The sequence below is a fragment of the Dreissena polymorpha genome, chromosome 5 (genome assembly GCF_020536995.1).
Source record: "Dreissena polymorpha isolate Duluth1 chromosome 5, UMN_Dpol_1.0, whole genome shotgun sequence".
NCBI classification, from domain to species: Eukaryota; Metazoa; Mollusca; class Bivalvia; order Myida; family Dreissenidae; genus Dreissena; species Dreissena polymorpha.
Window position 1 is genome coordinate 101,214,287 of NC_068359.1, and position 18,708 is coordinate 101,232,994.

The 18,708-nt window shown below is 36.1% G+C and overlaps 3 protein-coding genes across 3 annotated transcripts in view; all 3 read left to right on the forward strand.

Moving 5' to 3' along the window:
* LOC127831516 (probable Bax inhibitor 1) overlaps positions 1 to 6,617 on the forward strand; it is a 10,581-nt gene extending 3,964 nt beyond the window's left edge. Inside the window, exons 3-6 of the mRNA XM_052356500.1 lie at positions 1,979 to 2,058; positions 2,891 to 2,991; positions 3,492 to 3,561; positions 6,525 to 6,617. Coding sequence (XP_052212460.1) covers positions 1,979 to 2,058; positions 2,891 to 2,991; positions 3,492 to 3,561; positions 6,525 to 6,554 — 281 coding nt within the window. The 3' untranslated portion in view covers positions 6,555 to 6,617. The remainder of the gene's footprint in view (positions 1 to 1,978; positions 2,059 to 2,890; positions 2,992 to 3,491; positions 3,562 to 6,524) is intronic.
* A 5,721-nt stretch (positions 6,618 to 12,338) lies between these two features.
* On the forward strand, positions 12,339 to 14,339 carry LOC127831798 (peroxisomal membrane protein 11C-like). The gene is made up of 2 exons (XM_052356869.1): positions 12,339 to 12,564; positions 14,131 to 14,339. Exons 1-2 carry the CDS (start codon positions 12,342 to 12,344, stop codon positions 14,322 to 14,324), a joined length of 417 nt encoding a protein of 138 aa, XP_052212829.1. The 5' UTR covers positions 12,339 to 12,341; the 3' UTR covers positions 14,325 to 14,339.
* A 1,481-nt stretch (positions 14,340 to 15,820) lies between these two features.
* On the forward strand, positions 15,821 to 17,559 carry LOC127831799 (uncharacterized). Its single transcript, XM_052356870.1, has 2 exons — positions 15,821 to 15,985; positions 16,466 to 17,559. Exons 1-2 carry the CDS (start codon positions 15,843 to 15,845, stop codon positions 16,701 to 16,703), a joined length of 381 nt encoding a protein of 126 aa, XP_052212830.1. The 5' UTR covers positions 15,821 to 15,842; the 3' UTR covers positions 16,704 to 17,559.
* Positions 17,560 to 18,708: the final 1,149 nt, after the last annotated feature.

The window sequence follows — 18,708 nt, forward strand, 5'->3', positions numbered from 1 at the left end:
TTCTAGAGGCCACATTTATTTTCCTATTTCATGAAACTTGCTCAGATGATTTGTCCCAATGATATCTTGGATGAGTTCAAAAATGGTAACCTTGGCTTGAAAAACATGACTGCCAAGGGGCGGGGCATTTTTCCTTATATGGCTATATATGGCTATAGTAAATCTTGTTAACTTTCTAGTTTGCTCAATCTTCATGAAATTTGGTCAGAACATTTGTTTCCTGTGTAGTAAAGTTTGGTTTTATTATGTCAATATTATGTGACATTAACTGTATTATGTAATTTTTCAAAACACAGAATTTTCATAGTTAACATAACTGTTTTAGTCATTAACACTTATGATAAGCCTTTCAACTAAGAGATAACTGAAAGAAAGACAACATGTACATGATTTTGCAGTATTTATGCAGTATTTATCTCCCTTGTTTAACCTGGTTCAGTAATCTATTTTTAGTTCTGCTCTGGAATTTGGGAAGATATTGATCATTGATAAATGCACTGTTCTGAGGGAAAATTGACTACTCTGCCATTGATCTCTGCTGAACTGTATAAATAAGCTGTTTTGGCTGATTTAAACACAGGGCTTCCCCTGGCTCAAAATTTCTTTAGCCAAATTCGCCTTGCTATGGCAAAATTCTTATATTTTGGGCTATTTATAAGTTTTAATGATGAAAAAGTTGTAGCCAAATAGAATTTTCTTTAGCCAAATAAGTCAAATTGTAGCCATTGGCTAATTTGGCGAATGGCAGAGTAAGCTCTGAAACACCTCTTGATGCTTTCTTGAAAAGTTAACAGCTCTTGAAAAAGGTTGGAATTTTGAAATAATTAATCTCCAAATTATTTTTAACACCAGCATCAAGACATTTTGGCATTATTTTCTAAATTATTCTTATTATTTAGATTATTTTTATTTGGCATTTTCTAAATTAGAAAGACTATTCTATTTCAATAACTTTAGTAATTTTTGCTTATTTTTACATTTGATTCACTGATGTTTCCTAATCTCCGTAACTATTGTTCTTTAGATTAAATTAGACCTATTTTGTAAACTAGATTTTTGAAGCTCTTTCTAGACTTACAGTAACTTATATTAATATCAGGTTTTTTTTTACAGATTTTGAACTTCTTTTACATTCATTAAGGTATTTGCTGTATGTTGTTCATTTTTGTAACGATACTTAGATTCTTTAGACTTGGCTTGTACCTGTTCTTAATTTCGTCATTGTTCTTCATTTTCCGAGTTCTTGGAATAAAAATTTGTTATTTTTGTTTAAGCTGCCTTGGTTTTCACTTATAAATAAATTCTTATGTGTATTTAGGCGTCCCTGACTGAACGCCTTTAGTTAATTGAATTACAACCAGTCAGTATAGTCATCCTGACTGGAAATAAGAGTTCGTCAAATAAATATTTCCGCATTACATAAGTGCTCACAAAGTTACATAACTTGTAACCGTCCTGTGACCGGTTCATTGCATAAGCGAAGTAGACCGCACTACCACACCTGGATAGGACAGTTGAGTTCAATAATGGTTTGGATCGGTAAAAAAACATGGCCACCAGGGGGGGGTCTTTTTCCTTATATTTATATAGTAAAAAAGCTGTGAACACTCTAGAAGTCACATGTTTTGCCTTATCATCATGAAATTTTGTCAAAACAATAGTTATGTGGATGTCTCGGACGAGTTTGAAAATGGTCATGATCAGTATGATTATCTCAGGTGAGCGATTTTGGGCCTTTCAGGCTCTCTTGTTTTTTATGATGTAATTGTTCAGGGCTGTATCTCAGATGCACTTATTATAAAATATTTCAACATCAAAATAAATGTTTGGTGAGATATTATGTGGAGAACTTAAATTCATAAAAACAAATTATTCACTTTTATTTACAGCTATTGCCCTGTTCAACCACCTGCACCAATCAATAAACAACATTTATTTCACATGAATATTGAGTCAACAAATGTGCCTAATTCTTCAGGTTTCCTGCTCTCCAGTCTGTCATGGCTGTGTTTGGCTGGCTTCATGAACATTTTCTTCCGGTCCCAGATGATATGGAACGTAAGTACTTGGAAAAATAACATAACAACTAGGGGCCTCGGGCACCTGCTTTTGCCTGGCTCCACTATTGAGCCTGTAACCAGTTGAACCTGAGTTAATATAATATTGAAATCTTTTGTAGGGTCAATTTTAGAGTATTTGTAAGCAAAGAATCATAAACACAAATTGCTCAATATTAGTGAAAACAACGCGATTTTTCCCCCATCCAATGAGACTCTGCAACTTGGGGGATCTGGCATCTATTCCCTGGCCCACCAGTGAGCCTGAGCTGAAGGGTGATCTGGCATCTTCTTTTCCCTGGGCCCACCAGTGAGCCTGAAGGGTGATCTGGCATCTTCTTTTCCCTGGGCCCACCAGTGAGCCTGAAGGGTGATCTGGCATCTTCTTTTCCCTGGGGCCACCAGTGAGCCTGAAGGGTGATCTGGCATCTTCTTTCCCTGGGCCCACCAGTAAACCTGAAGCCTCTTGGCTCCTCTTATTTTAAGGAGTCGAAAATTTTCTAACTTTCATCCATGTATGTTTGGTTAAGAAAAATATTTCATAAAGTCATAAAAGAGTGGTTTCCTTTAACTTAAGTCACATAACTCTTTACCTCTTAGATACGCATTTTGATGTGTTAGTTATCCCTTACAAAATTAAATAAAATTGAAACTTTTATACGAGATTCCTCTTTTAAAGTATTCATTTCCAACCCTTATTTACTGATCAGCAGCAAACAGCTTAAAATCTGAACAGACTGCGGGTTACTCTCTGGCTGTTCTGGTTTTAAACTGGTTGCACATAGCCATTTTCACTTCTGAGGTTAAATGACATAACAAGGCTCTCTGCACAGGTACAACTGTACGGCGGGCTGCTACTCTTCTGTGCCTTTGTCCTCTACGACACCCAGCTCATCATTGAGAAAGTACGCCATGGCGACGACGACTACATCTGGTAAGTACAAATGCACTGATAGAGCCTTGATTGTCAAGTATGATATAAACTTTAAAGTTTTATATATAGGTTATGTTTTGTTTCAAAAGGCTATGTATGATATAATAAAATTTTCTAAATGAAATTCCGAAATCTCTGTAACTATATTTGGGACCATTAACCTGTTTATTACATTTGTAAAATTATAGCTCAATCAGGATATATTACGTTCTGGCAATGTCATGGTGTTATTAAACTTATGCCAGCATTGATATAATTGGTACTTTGCAATGGGGGAGAGGGGTGGTGGAAAGTAATGTATTATAATATTTTATTTAACTTTAGTGCCCTAAAATATTAAACGTCTAGTCATGTTATAGTTAGTTATGAAAAAACATGTTAGCAGATTATTTGACATGTTGACTACCATGACTATCATGATTAAGTCAGTTTTATAAACAAGTTATAATATTATATATGGAAACCATTATGGCTAATGTTCATCTTTGTTGCAATTGCAGGCAGAGCGTTGACCTCTTCCTGGACTTTATCAACATCTTCCGTCGCCTTATGATCATCCTTGCTTCCAAGGTAGGTTACTCCGTGTAGCTTGGGATGAGTTGGTGTTTGCTTTATTAAACATTGAACTCTGTCAATTAACGTGAGCATGTATTTACCATCAAGCATGAGCAATATTCAAAAATTAGTGTAGGGGCAAGTAAATTTAAAGTATTTATTTATGACTTAAGACTGAGAAAATGTTACAAGCACCAACTTAAGAAATTGAGCATCTCAACAATCCTGGTACAAAATTGTCCAATGCATGGTTTGCAGCCTTGTGCTCATTTTGATTAGAGTTATGGATGTGTTGTCATTGAATGTAGTAGGAATTAAATTGTAGTCATGGAAAGTACTAGTAGTTGTGATTGTTTGACAGTCGTCAAAAGTGAGAATAGACTGTCTGACTGTCTGTCATTAAAGGGAGTAGTTTTTACTGGCAGTTTTGGAAAGCAGTAGTAATTGGCAGGCAGTGAATGAAAACAGTACTCATTGATATGCAGCAATTGAAAACAGTTTTAATGAACTGGAAGTCATTTGCAAGTAGAAGTTATTGACCGGTAGTCATTGAATTAAGCAGTTATTGACTGAAAGTTGAAATAAGTTTGGCCATTCAAGCCAGAAATTCTTAAAAAGGTTGAGATAAAAAAATAAGCCTATGGGAAAGCATCTTAGTACACTTGATAACTAGAAATGGCGCGGCAGAGGCTGACGTGTCCCCACGCCGCATGTTTAACCCAGGGGCGCCCCAGGGTTGGTAATGGGGACATGCATAGTTGAGATTGACGGTATTGTCATAAGAGATGTTCAGTATAAATTTGAAGTAATTCGGTGTAGAAATGAAGAAGTTAATGTAAAATAACCTAAAAATGAGTGAAAATCTATACCCTTATATCTCCTCATCCTGCTCTCCTAACAAATCTAATACTGAATCAACTTCACTGACGTCCATTATGTACATGTCATCCTCATAGCGATGACTTATGATATGGCTGAACATGCTCTCTTATAGCCAATCTTCTTGCTTCTGTTTTGGAAAAGATATGTTTTGAGGATAAATGGTTGACTAAATAGTAGCATCTCAGAAATTTTCTGTCCCAATCTTGTACACAACAATGGAAATGTTGAATTTCATGTCTGTCTTTGATGTGCCTGTTCGAAGTCCATTTTGCTTTGAATTGTTTCTCACATTTTTCCCACTTGAACATTTTGACAGATTTTCAGTAATGAGTCTAAAAGCGTAAACAAATTGAAAGTTTCAGCCCTTTTACAGATTCTTGAGGCTCTAATCCATGAGTTTCTCATGCTTTTTATGCTTGACTGCATTCTATCTCTTCTCTCATATACATGTTTTCAATACACAAGCTTCATTGTTACAAATTCCTTTGTCCGATGAAAATGCTTGCACTTCTTCTGATTGGGTAGATAACCACATAATAGATTTCGAAATCTAAACGCGGACCCTTAGTTCAAGGTCAAGGTTACAGTGGTTTTTTTTTATGCCAATGGAAAGGTCTTGTCCAGATACACATGCCTACCAAATATGAAAGCAGTATCTGAAGGGACACAGCAGGTTTAAGGCTTTTTCGAATCGCAGTCGCAAATTTCAAAACTTGAACGCTGACCTTAAGTTCAAGGTCAAGGTCACAGGGGTAAACATTTTATGCGCATGGAAAGGTGTTGTCCAGATACACATGCATACCAAATATGAAAGCAGTATCTGAAAGGACACAGAAGTTATGAGCCTTTTTCGAATCGCATTCATAGATTTCAAAACCTGAAAACTGGCCCCAAGTTCAAGGTCACAGAGGTAAAAAAAAATTATGCCCATAGAGTGTTGTCCAGATATACATGCGTACCAAATATGAAAGCAATATCTGAAGGGACACAGTAGATATGAGCCTTTTTCAAATCGTGGTCGCAGATTAAAAAAACCTGAAAACTGACCACAAGTTCAGGGTCAAGGTCATAAGGGTAAAAAATTGTGTGCTCATGGATAGGTGTTGTATGGATACACATGCATACCAAACGAAAGCAATATCTGAAGGGACACAGTAGTTTGAGCCTTTTCGAATCGCGGTCGCAGATTTCGAAATCTGAAAACTGACCCCAAAGTCAAGGTCACAGGGGTAAAAAAAATTGTATAAGCATGGAAGGTGTTGTCCGGATACACATGCATACCAAATATGAAAGCAATATCTGAAGGGAAACAGAAGTTATGAGCCTTTTTCGAATCGCAATCGCTGATTTGTGAAACCTATAACTGACCCAACGTTCAAGGTTCACAGGGGTCAAAAAATTGCATGCAATGGATAGGTGTGTCTAGATACACATGCATACCAAATATGAAAGCAATATCTGAAGGGACACCAGTAGTTATGAGCCTTTTTCAAATCGCAGTCGCAGATTTCGAACCTGAAAACTGACCCCAAGTTAAGGTCAAGGTCACAGGGGTCAAATTTTTGTGCGCATAGAAAGGTGTTGTCCAGATACACATGCATACTAAATATGAAGAGCAATATCTGAAGGGACACAGTAGTTCTGAAGTTTTTTCGAATCGTGTCGCAGATTTCGAAACCTAAAAACTGACCCAAAGTTCAAGGTCAATGTCACAGGGGTCAAAATTTTATGCGCATGGATAGATGTTGTCCTAGATACACATGCATACCAAATATGCAAAGCAATATCTGAAGGGACAGAGTAGTTATGAGCCTTTTTCGAATCGCGGTCTCAGGAAAATCTCTGACCCGGCCCCACCCCAACCCCCATAACTTTTGACTCAGGGGTTAGATCAAATTCTGTCACTGTCACCATTGCCACATATGCTCATAGCTACAATGTATGTAAAGTTTCAAGGTTCTAGTGCTAATAGTGTAGGGGAGCAGGTGGCCATGGCGGACGGAAAGACTGACATCACCACAATATTCCCACTTTTTCTCCGAGAGAGTGGGGATAAAAAGGTTCCACCCATCTCACAAATGTGTTTCTTGTTGCAGGAAGAGGGAAGAAAAAGAGGGCGTGACTAGAGCAACTGATATTGGAAGAGTAAAGGCCTTTTAACACAGAGGAAATTTCCATGAAGTGTGGCTGAGGTTATCTGGACTTGAACTTTAATTTAAATAACAAGGAATATGTAATAAACAACCTGTTGTGTTGACTTATGTGAGAAGTATACTTTTACTAATATTGAATATGCTTTTATGAAAATTGGTCTGTTGATTAAGTTTCAAACATTACATGTATCAAAATAAATATGTTATATATTTTTAAATAATTGGGAATATAACCAGTATAATTTAAAATATATTGAAAATTACATTGACAAAGCTTACTCGTGAAATTGCTTTCAGGCCTGTAGTCTAACTGCATGCATTACAATTATTATATAGAGTATATCAAAAGTTATATTTATTATCAAGTATATGTCTAACTATTGGTTTTCAAACTCCATATATTCTTTACATAATAATATATATTGAAGTGCACAATATACTGAATGTTTCCAAAAACATGTTGGTCAACGTTCAGATACTGACATGGTTTCCTACCTACATTTGCTGGAATTTATGAAAAAGATTACAAAACCAAGAAGGCGTTGGTCCTGTCAGATATATGTAGTTCTTGATGCTTAAGTATTATTTCTTTTGTTGTTGTCACATACTTGTATTAATGGTAAATTTGTGAAGAAAACAAAAACAAAACTAAAGGATTTTGAATAAGTCTGTTCCTTTTTTTTTTCAATCTTGCTTTATTATTAATGTTGTTTTTTTTAATTGAGATTTATTGGTGTGATAGGTGATGGTGAAAAATACAAAAACCGACATTGTACTGTGTTTTTTTCTTAATCTGTTTTTTCCTGTCTATGATAGTGTTTATTTCCTGTTTATGATTGTGGTAATTTTTTCTGCTATGATTGTGGTCTTTTTTTCCTTTTAATACATTGTTTGCCATTTATGTGGGTTTAAAATTAAGCACGTTGCACATAAATAGCTTATGTGTTAGCCCAGTTAAACTATTGTTGTTGGAAGATCTATAAACATTGGTTTTAAATAATTTAACTATTACGATGTATATGTCAAAATACTAGTATGTATTACTTTATTCAGCTAATACACATTTTCTCGTAGTTTTAAGTTTGGTACAGTTTTTTTAAATCATATTGAAAATTGATTGTTCCTTTTTCTGTGCATCTGTACACTACTTACAATGGATAGTCCTTTGTTTAATGATGCAGACCGAAGCAAGAACTTCAAAGTAATTTGTTGGATTTTCTTGTCTTGTGATTTCTTCAATTACTATACTTAATGATTGACCGATTTGTGTTATTGTTCTTGTTTATCACAACTTTGAAGATTACTGTTGATTATTTTCTTTTCATAGCTTATTATGTTCAATAGTTTGAATAGCTTGTAAGGATTATAAATTGTTTTGTTTTTCAACAAATTTAAGTATTGTACCAATTTGTGTCTGCTACATATATTGTTCCCACGTTAAATAAAACCAAATAAAATAACATTGTTTGTTTTGCTTTGATGAAAACTCTTTAAAAACTGTTAAAGAAACATTCACATGTGTTTCTCATTTCTTGCTCACCTGAGCAAATGAGATTTTGTGATCGCCTTTTGTCTGTTGTTAGTCATCTGTCGTCAACTTTTATTTTGTTAGCACTCTATTTGCCAATCGTCATGAAACTTGGTCAGACCATGTGTTCCAATGATATCTTGGACGAATTTGACAATGGTTCCAGTTGGTTGAAAAACATGGCTGCTTGGTGGCGGGGCAGTTTTCCTAATATGGCTATTGTTAAACTTGTTAACACTCTAGAAGTCACATATATTGTCCAATCTTCATGACACTTAGAATATTTTTTCTAAGTTTGATATTGATTTTTCCATGTACATGTATGGCTATAGTAAAACCTATTTAGCAATCAAGAAGTCACATTTTAAGTTCAATTATCATGAAACTTAGTGAGCACATTTGTTTGAATAATATGATATCTGGGCTTAGTTTTAAAATGGTTCTGGTCCATTTAAAAACATGTCTGCCACTGGGCAAGGCATTTTTAACCATGTTTCCCGAAGGAAAAAAATGGTTATTAAATTGGCAAATGTCGTCGGGCGGGCGATCTGGGGGGCAGAACAAGCTTGTACGGGCCATAATTATGTGGTTCATTGTGAGATTTTAAAATAATTTGGCACATTTGTTCACCATCATTGAACGGTGTTTTGAGCAAATGAATTTCATCAATATCTCCAAGGTCAAGGTCACACTTTGAGTTCAAAGGTCGAAATTGCCATAAATGATATTGTCCGGGTAATAACTATGTCATTCATTGTGAGATTTTAAAATTACTCAGTACATTTGTTCACAATCATTGGACGGTGTGTCATGCGAAAAAAAATTACGTCGATATCTCCAAGGATAAGGTTGCCACGACTAAAAATAGATTGAATCTGACACAAGGGGTTAACTATGAACAATCACTAACAATACACATTTTGAATTGTGTCCCTTTATCAGACTTTTTTTTTTCAATTGAAAACCTGGTTTTGTGACAATATTGTCCCTTGTTCCTTAATAAACCTTGTAAACTCTAGAAGTCACATTTATGGTTCAAGCTTTATGAAGCTTTGTCAGAATATCTGTTCTAACAATAGCTAGGCCGAGTTGGAAAATGGTTATGGTTTGAAGAAAAATATGGCCCCCCAGGGGGTGCACTTTATTGTGTTATTTCTTAAAAGTTGACCCAGCATTTGTAAAAATATTGCAAGACATATACATTTCCAGAAAGGAAATTCATTTCTGCGTTGAATAAGACCGAGATCGTGAAAATCGCTGCACAATTGATGAAGATATTGCTGTTCAAAGCGATGCACCCCGTTTTGGGCTGATTTTGAGTTGCATACCTTGTTATATATACCTATATTGATAGTGAAATATTTTTTTTTCAGAAAAGTTAATTTTCGTTATAATATGATTATTTATCATTCAAAATGATGTTTTCACTAATAAATATCATAACCACACGCGTCCCACCTGTGTGCGAAACTGGGTCATGCTGGGTCAGAAATTAGGTCACTAGGTCAAAAAAACAAACAAACTTGTAAACACTGTAGAAGTCACATTTCATGCCCAATCTTCATGTTACTTTGTCAAAATGTTTGTCTTAATATATGTTGGTTGAGTTTAAAAGTGGTTCCGGTCATTGAAAAATATGGCCGCCAGTTGGCCGGGCAGTTTTCCTTATTTGGCTATAGAGAAACTTTGTAGACACTCTACAGGCCACATTTCTTGTCCAATCTTCATGAAACTTGGTCAGAAGATTTGTCCCAATGATACCTCGATCGAGTTCGAAACTGGGTCATGCTGGGTCAAAAACTAGGTCACTAGTTAAAAAAAGAAAAACCTTGTTAACACTGTAGAAGTCACATTTCATGCCCAATCTTCATGTAACTGTGTCAAAATGTTTGTCTTAATGATATGTTAGTGGTTCCGGTCCGTTGAAAAACATGGCCGCCAGTTGGCGGGGCAGTTTTCCTTCTTTGGCTATAGAGAAACCTTGTAAACACTCTACAGGCCACATTTATGGTCAGATCTTCATGAAACTTGGTCAGAAGATTTGTCCCAATGATACATCGAGCGAGTTTAAAACTGGGTCATGCTGGGTCAAAAACTAAGTCACTAGGTAAAAAAAATAAATACCTTGTTAACACTGTAGAAGTCACATTTCAAGCCCAATCTTCATGTAACTTTGTCAAAATGTTTGTCATAATGATATGTTGGTCGAGTTCAAAAAGGTGAGCGAACTAGGGCCACGTTGGCCCTCTGGTCAAATATGGCTTTGGTGAAACATTTTCAACACTCTATAAATCACAATTTAGTGAAATCTAAATTAAACTTAGTCTGAACACTTGTTCTAATGACTTTTCAGTCGCGTTTGAACATTCTTCCGGTTTGTTGAAAAACATGGCTACAGAAGGGGCTGGGCAGTTTTTCTTTACATCGCTATAGGAATCTTTTAAGAAATGTCTTAAGTTCATTTAGGACAACGGAAGCGTGTATCTGAGAAGTAAATGGTTAATTAACTGATAAGTAAAAAAAGCTGATTGCCTGGCATAAAATTTGAATGTCAGTTAAGAAAACTTCAATGTAGGTAAAAAGTGCATGTACTTGTTCGTGTCAAACAATGAAACTTGATTATTTTCGAATTGACATCACAAAGGACATATTACACATTTACTGTCTTTCTTGATGGCATGCTACTGGGCCAGATGCTGCACACGGTCGAGCACACACATGTCACTTGTACCACACAGCAAGAAGGACCTATTCATTTGACGGCTCTTGCCGCTCTTGGTCCGCACTGAAGACGTGAGCGCATTCAGAGCGTCGCCGTTGGTCCTGGCGATTATTTTATCAAAATAAACAATTATTAAAAAAAAAATCTATTCGGCGTATATCGATCTTACACAGAACTTAACGTAGGCAGTTTACGTTTCTAAAAAATGAAATTGAAAAAAAAACATACAATTGTTTGTTGTTGTTTCTCACTTGTTTGTCGCAAGTCCACCTTATGAAATGTTTGTAATGAAGTGCATGTATATTCGAAGCACTCAAAAGTATACGTGAAATAAATCAACAGGTTCCTCACATGGCTTTAATGGAATAGATAATTGATTCGCCATAACAACCGGTTCTGATGACGTATGCGCTCAGCCTGCGCAGTCTGGTTAGGAGCTAAGCTGTCCGCTTTACAAACACCGTAATGTTTTGTGGTCTCAGCAGGCCGATGCGCCATTATCGCCCGGGGCTACGCTGTCCGCCTATGGCATAAAATCCCATTTTCTCATGTGCGGTTCTAAATACAAAAATGTATATGGAAAATATAACCACGATACTTTTTGCTAGAACATTGAAGCCATCCTGTGTAATTAATATGAACCTGGTAGTTGCAATATCCAACTCCCAGCTATTGACCATCCGGGTCGCTTAGCTGTACGTATGTACGCATAAAGCTCAGAGCATTCAAGAAGAACTAATGAAACTATCAAATGTCAGTAGCCTATTCTGTTTTTTAGAAACGATTTCCAGACATGCTGACCGCTTGCGTCACACATGTGCGATTAGATTGTTCAACGTATCCTTCATATCATGACACTATACAATTTCGGTCTTTGTTTTCACAATTTAAAGGGGCCGTCCAACAGATTGGTAAATTGACAACAATTGAAAAAGTTGTTCAGATTCGCAAATTTTTGTTTTTGATTATGTATTTTTGAGGAATAGTAATACTGACCATGCCTCTAAATATCATTATATGCATCTTTGACGGTTTGAAACCTGAACAATTATAAAGCGTCGTGCGACGCGAAACGATTGAATAATTTGGAAAGTTCTGTTGTTGTAGAACTTAATATTTGGGAAACTACGTGGAACATCCGCTCTAAGCATGAGCATGTATGGGTCGAGTGGTCTAGGCGGGAGACATTTTACTCCAGGACTCCAGGGGTCAGTGGTTCGAGCCCCTGTTGAGGGTTACTTTTTTCCTTTTTTAAAAATTTTATTCTTGTTTTTTTACTGGAGATTTTAGGTCAAATGTTTAAATTTATCCAATATAAAGCATTTAATGACATGCTTCAATCCATGCCAAATCTGTTGGACGGCCCCTTTAAAGAGTGGCATTTAGCGGAGAATTACGGAGATAGTTCGATGCAACGCGATTTGCAATGTACTGTATAGAGAATCTTCCCCTATAGTAACAATTTAGAAACAAAGGGACAGAACCTTCCGAAATAAATGTAAACCAAGATATGGACTCGGCCGTGAAATTGGTTGGCGAGTATGGCTCTCGGGACAACTTTATCCGACTCGGTCAGTACCTTGGCAAAGTTCTTAGCGGGTCGGAAAGACGCGGGCAGGAGCCAGATTGGCTACGCTTTCCTCGGAATCTAGGGGCGTGTCGTACAGTACTGCGATTGTTCGACGATGTGCCCTATGCTGGCTTACACACTGTCGTACGGTTCTGGGAGACAGGTCAGTAATTAGCACGTCGATGCAGTTGGTTTCCTGTTTTATTATCAAAATAGAGTTCCCGCTTCTGAATGTTGATTACACACTGACCCTGGTCGTGGAGACCCATCGGTCGCGGCGGGGGAGTTATTGTGAAATAACATCCAAAGCACGGTTTTTCAATCATCAATCAAAGCATCCATCTGCTGATCCCGTCCATACCATCCACCAACCCAACACCCATCCATCCATTTAGATCCATCCATCAGATTAATTCATCCATCCATCCTAGTTAATGTCATCCATCCATCCTATTCATCCATCCATCCATCCTATTCATTCATCCATCCTATTCATTCATCCATCCATCCATCCACCCTATTCATCCATCCATTCATCTAACCATCCATCCATCCTATTCATCCATCTATCCATCCATCCATCCAGACTGACAAGTCCTCAAAACAAGCTTATGACTGTTTGTGTTTTTTTTTAAATCCACAGGCTTCATTTGAATTAAAAGATGTTAAACACTCAAAACAATGAAATGTTTTTTATATTAAGGAATGATATTGGTTTATAGACTATAAATTCTAATTATCCGTTGTAATAAATAGTTCCCTTTTAAAAAGATTTTACAGGTTTAGAGCTTAGGGCTGCATTTATGGAATCATATAGAAAACTAGCAAAAACACAATGCGCTGAGGCCGCAGAGGAATAAACCTTGTTAAATAAATATCAGCACAAATGTTGGGCAGACATTAATTTGGCTGTGCTCTATAAAAAGAGGGTTTAATGCTTGTACGTAAAGTGTCGTCCCAGATTAGCCTTTGCGGACAACACTTTCCGCTTTATTGATTTTTTTTTCGTTTAAAGATAGTCTCTTCTTAGCAAAAATTCCAGTTTAGGCAACACTTTACGCACATGCATTAAACCCCCTTTTTCACAGAGCATTGCTCAATTGTTTTCTGCAAAATCATGAAGTAAACATGTAAGCCAGCTAGTTCGTGATACAATACACAAATGCCAATGAGAGTAAGGGATTTATACAAAATGGATTCAGGAAGACTTTATGGATAGTATCAAAGATTTTATAGTGACTTGCTTACTTTTGATGAACATAATAAAATTCTTCTACTAACAAAAAACTTTTATACCTTGAAATGTTAAGAATTATTATATATTATATAGAATTAAGAATTATTAGCAAGAAAAAGAGTATTACAAAGTTTGGCTTTCCCGGGTATCACATTCAGGACCTTAGCCTTAGAGAGCACAAACCAACTGTTAAATACTATGTCAGGTCTATTTCAAACTGTCTGTCAGCAATACACATAATTATTAATTTTCAAAATTATCAAGAACAAGTGTTACTAATACTGATTGTTGATTAACCATGCTTCCAGGTAATGAAGTTAGCTGTGTATAGGATTTATTTGAAAAAGAAAATACTAGAGCAGTTGTAGATACACAGGTCATTAATACACAGTTTCAAAAACTTAGTAATTATGTTAGAACTAAAAATATGAAATCAAAATAAATTCATTTTACAAAATGAAGCCTTCTGTCTAAGATATTGAAATATTTCAGGAGGGTTATGGCTGGTTACGTTGGCTCGAGCTAGCCAGTACCTTGCCAACCAGCTGTACTACCCCCTGGAACATATGGCCTGGTTTGCACGCAAGGGTATCCTAGAAATAAGCCCCGCCTCCTGGGAACTGTGGTGTCTTGTAGCGTGGATGGTGTCCCTGGTGGCAGAAATTCTAAGTATGTGGCATTCTTAGAATTTGCATATATTTTTATGTCCCCAGTCTAAACTGAGGGACATATTGTATTTGCCCAGTCTGTTTGTTGGTTTGTTTTCGTCAAACTTCAACATTTTTCATAACTTTTGCAATATTAAAGATAGCAACTTAATATTTGGCATGCATATGTATCTCATGGAGCTGCATATTTTGAGTGGTGAAAGGTCAAGGTCATCTTTCAAGGTCAAAGGTCAAATATATGGGGTGACAAAGTGTTTCACAAACACATCTTGTTTATATGTTGGAGTACCCTTATGGCGTGTCGGTATATTAACATCACCAGTGATTTTGGCTTCAAACTTTACAGCCTTTGCCTTTTGGATGGGGAAAAATTGCGGGATAAACCATGCAATAGGGAAAATAAAACATTATCAATATGATTATAACAACAGCATTCTAAATGTTATAAGTGAATGTTGAACTGCATTTTAAAATGTATGTTATAAAGTGTTACTTAATTATATCCTGTATAATAAACCCATTAAACCAATTATTAAGTTATTGAAACAGTTCTGCATCTTTTGGGGGAATTTTGGTCTGACTTTTGGGAAAATATATTACTTTGCCATTGGGAAACAGCCTGCAAGAGGCTGTAATTTTGGGCAAAAAATCACTGATCACATATGTAAGTCCTTACTCTTAATGCATACTATTGGATATAACGTTCTTAATCATATTTAGTTTGCTGAATTCTCTGGGGTTTTGTAGTATTAAATAGAACTGTCACTGTCATGCCTGAAATATTCCCCACATTCCACTTTGTCTGAGGGCATTTGCAGGTGCTGGTAATAATTCTTAAAATATGGCATGAGTAAGGGCCCTTGTTTACTTTATATCCCCTCAATGATATAAGCCTTCCTATCAAGTTTCAATATACCTCTGATATTTGTCAGCATTCATTAAGGACAAATTTTCAATACAGGAATATATAAAGGGCAATAACTCTAAACTATACAAGCCAAAGTATTAGTTCGCCTAAATGAGGTCTACCTACCTATTAGGTTGAAAATGTCAAAGATAACCCGGGACAAAATGTTAGTACAAGAATAATGAGGGAGCAAGAGAACCAGTTCTTTTGCATAGTACTATCTCCTCCCTATAATGAGATCTACTACCTATAAAGTTTCAACTCAACAATTTTTATTTTAAGAGATATTCACTAGAAAAAAATAAAATAAGAGAAGGCCTGATGTTATAGAATGTCATTTATAATGGGAAAAATTTAGGATGATACAAATCTAACCTGCACAACTTCATTTCATTAAGAACAATGCCTGCAAATTTGTACCAGTACTTTAAAAAGTGTCTGCACAAGTTTTGGCAATGCCAGTATTACACTTAACGGGGCTCTTAAATACAATTGTTTTATTGTATTGTTCAATTGCAAACATGCAGGGTGGTATAATAATGCCATTCTTTCTTATACAAATCTTGGACCATTGTTAACCACCATCCCAAACCAATTACAGGTGCTTTGAGTATGTATCAGAAGTAGAAATGTTAAGAGGAAAGACCAATTTATACCCTCAACCCTTTACTTGTTTTCTGTTCATTTGCAGATGCGTCGTTCGGCTAAGACTGATTGGAGCTGCACGGGTCAAGTTGGCGCGAGAAACTGAACTTGAGGCCAAGTCGGACCAGTAAGAAAATGACTTAATTTTTCAATTATTGCCAGTTTGAGGAAACACATGGCTGAATGTGCGAGCCAAGAGTGTCATAATATATGCACATAATATATGTCTAGCGATATAACAGGTTCAATCCCCATTGTGTGAGTGCTCTTTAGATCCCCCTCAAAGACACCAAGTACTGGTTCTACCCAGGCCAAAGACTCTCAGTATTGTCAGTGCGTTAGTGCTCCAGAGGAGGCCTGCACTTAATGGGAAAAAAGATACTTAACTCAGAGGCTTTACTTCAATTACTTCGAGAGGCAAACACATTTAATTGAACACTAGTCCTATGTGCTGACACATTGTGTTTGAGGGTTCGAAAGCATATTACAAAATTACATCATAATTTTGTTGTTACTTTGACATTATTGATAACCACAATTGCCAGTTCAGTTCATGTACATTTTTTGTTTCAATTTTGAATACTGGTATATTGTTTCTTTCCCGCAGAGAAAGTGCTGAGCAGAATGCCACGATTCGCAACAAGATGAGAAACCTGGGGCAACAGTCTTGGGCCCAGTACCTCTGCATTGTAGAAAACCTTGCCGACCTCATAAATGCAATTAACTGGATGCCGCAAGGTTTCCTCTTTGGGGGCCAGTTCTCTTCCAAGTTCACAGGTGCCATGGGAACCATCTCGTCTCTGCTCAAACTGTACAGGTTACATGCTAGCAAGAAGGCTTCTTGATTGGTGATCACTATTGAGACATTTGTGAATATAACTGATAGGAAAAGATAGTGTTGGTTTTACATGGGGTATGAGACACTTAAGTTATTAAATAACTTATTTACAAACTGTGTTTACAATAAAACAACAAAGGTGTGCCATAAATTTGTGATAATATTGTAGCATTGTAAGCGAGTAGAAGAAGTGATTTTCACACTTGAACCATTACATTAAATGATTAATAGATGCATGAATATGTGAGTATTTTAGATTTTGTATATACTTGTATGCTCTGTTATTTATTTTAGTGGAATTGTTTGTTACGTAATTTTTAAATTCTTGTTACAAGGATTTATTGGTGTTCATCAAATGGTTATGATCATATTGTAACATATTTTTTAATTGAAGTATAAAGGTCTTTTTAAGACTGTGGCCCATGATGAATGTTGATTGAAATGTTTGGGTTTATTAGCATTGTTTTGAGTTATGTAATGATTCATGTTTTTATCTGCATTCAGGATTTCTGGGCTTGAATTAATAACTTATCTGAGTCAATTTTGAAAAATCTGTTATTAAATTAATTTTTGGGGATTTGTATTGAGCAAAAATTGCATTTATACTTATTTTTTACTAACTATAAAAAAGCCTGACCAAAGGCATGTTTTTTATGAAAATGTCTTGTATGAAAGCATATGAGGGTGTTTCTTCTGGAGTTGGGCAGAGATTGAGGATGGCACGTGGTTATATTTAGTGATATGTCACCATGTGTCATATGATTGAAACATTTTCAGTGAGATTAAAATATTTTAAAAGTGAAATGTTTGTAGTCTATGCTACTGTACAGATTGTTTTAAAATGAAATAAAAAATAAACATGTTGCTGTTGATGTGTTTAGCTGTGTTGCTGTTGATGTGTTTAGCTGTGTTGCTGTTCAAAAAGACAACATATCATGTCTGACTCTAATCAGTTCTGTAAAATGGTGCATTTCACCTCACATAAATGTGTCCGTTAACTAAATGACTGGTCTAGCGTCTAAGTCTGCAACATACGAGAGGTAATCCAGTGTGTATGGGCCAGTGACTATTTTGTAAAATTGAAAACCCCATTGAGGGCCCTTTGACAAAATAAGGTTTGGCCAAGCAGCCCAAATTTTGTATGAACCCAAACTGTTAACATTTTTAATTGCAAACGTGTATGGTCATTGAAATACTTATTTTCTAACTTTTCTCACACAAGTGTTAACAACAAAAAGCGAGCAAATATATATAGACGAGCATTTTGCAAGAACATAATAACCAACATATGATTTAAATGTGTTTGATTGGCATCCTCTATCAATGTTGTTTTAACTTTGCGATTCTTGCTTTTGTGTTTATGAAAGATTTTAGTATATACATGTATTACAACAAGAGCTGTGTTTGTGAAAGACGATCCCCCTACTGAATTTTGAAGCAGCACAGCAGCTATATCCTGATTGAAAATATCATGATGAAGTTACAGTCCATTCATATTTGACAAAGTTATGGGACTTGGACCAAACAATGCTTGGCCAAATGCAGTGTAAGTCAAAGGCCCACAACTGTCTGTGATTTTGTCAAAATCAGTAACATGGACAACGGAAATGCAGGTAGACTCACTCGCTAACAAGAAATGTTTTTGTCAGAAACACTATGTCCCCTTCTGCGCCGCTTTGATTTTTTTTTTACCTTTGACCTTGAAGGATGACCTTGACCTTTCACCACTCAAAATGTGCAGCTCCATGAGATACAAATGCATGCCAAATATGAAGTTGCTATCTTCAATATTGCAAAAGTTATTGCAAAATGTTAAAGTTGTGGCAAACAAACAAACCAATGGACAGGGTTAACAATATGTCCCCCACTATAGTGGTGGGGGACATAAAAATCGGGTAAGTATCTGAAAGCGTTTTGGAAAAAAATCCTGATAAAGTAAGTGTTATTTAAGAGAATATTCCAAGGCCCATAACTTCGTCAAAAAATCAATAGACATGAACTGATCTGTAAGT

What these genes read in the sequence shown, in the direction of transcription:
- LOC127831798 (XM_052356869.1), top strand. Translation starts at nt 12,342, where the DNA reads ATGGACTCGGCCGTGAAATTGGTTGGCGAGTATGGCTCTCGGGACAAC. An exon ending in CGTACGGTTCTGGGAGACAG is followed by an intron (nt 12,565 to 14,130) that starts GTCAGTAATTAG and finishes GAAATATTTCAG; the next exon opens with GAGGGTTATGGCTGGTTACG.
- LOC127831799 (XM_052356870.1), top strand. Translation starts at nt 15,843, where the DNA reads ATGTTAAGAGGAAAGACCAATTTATACCCTCAACCCTTTACTTGTTTT. An exon ending in CTTGAGGCCAAGTCGGACCA is followed by an intron (nt 15,986 to 16,465) that starts GTAAGAAAATGA and finishes TCTTTCCCGCAG; the next exon opens with AGAAAGTGCTGAGCAGAATG.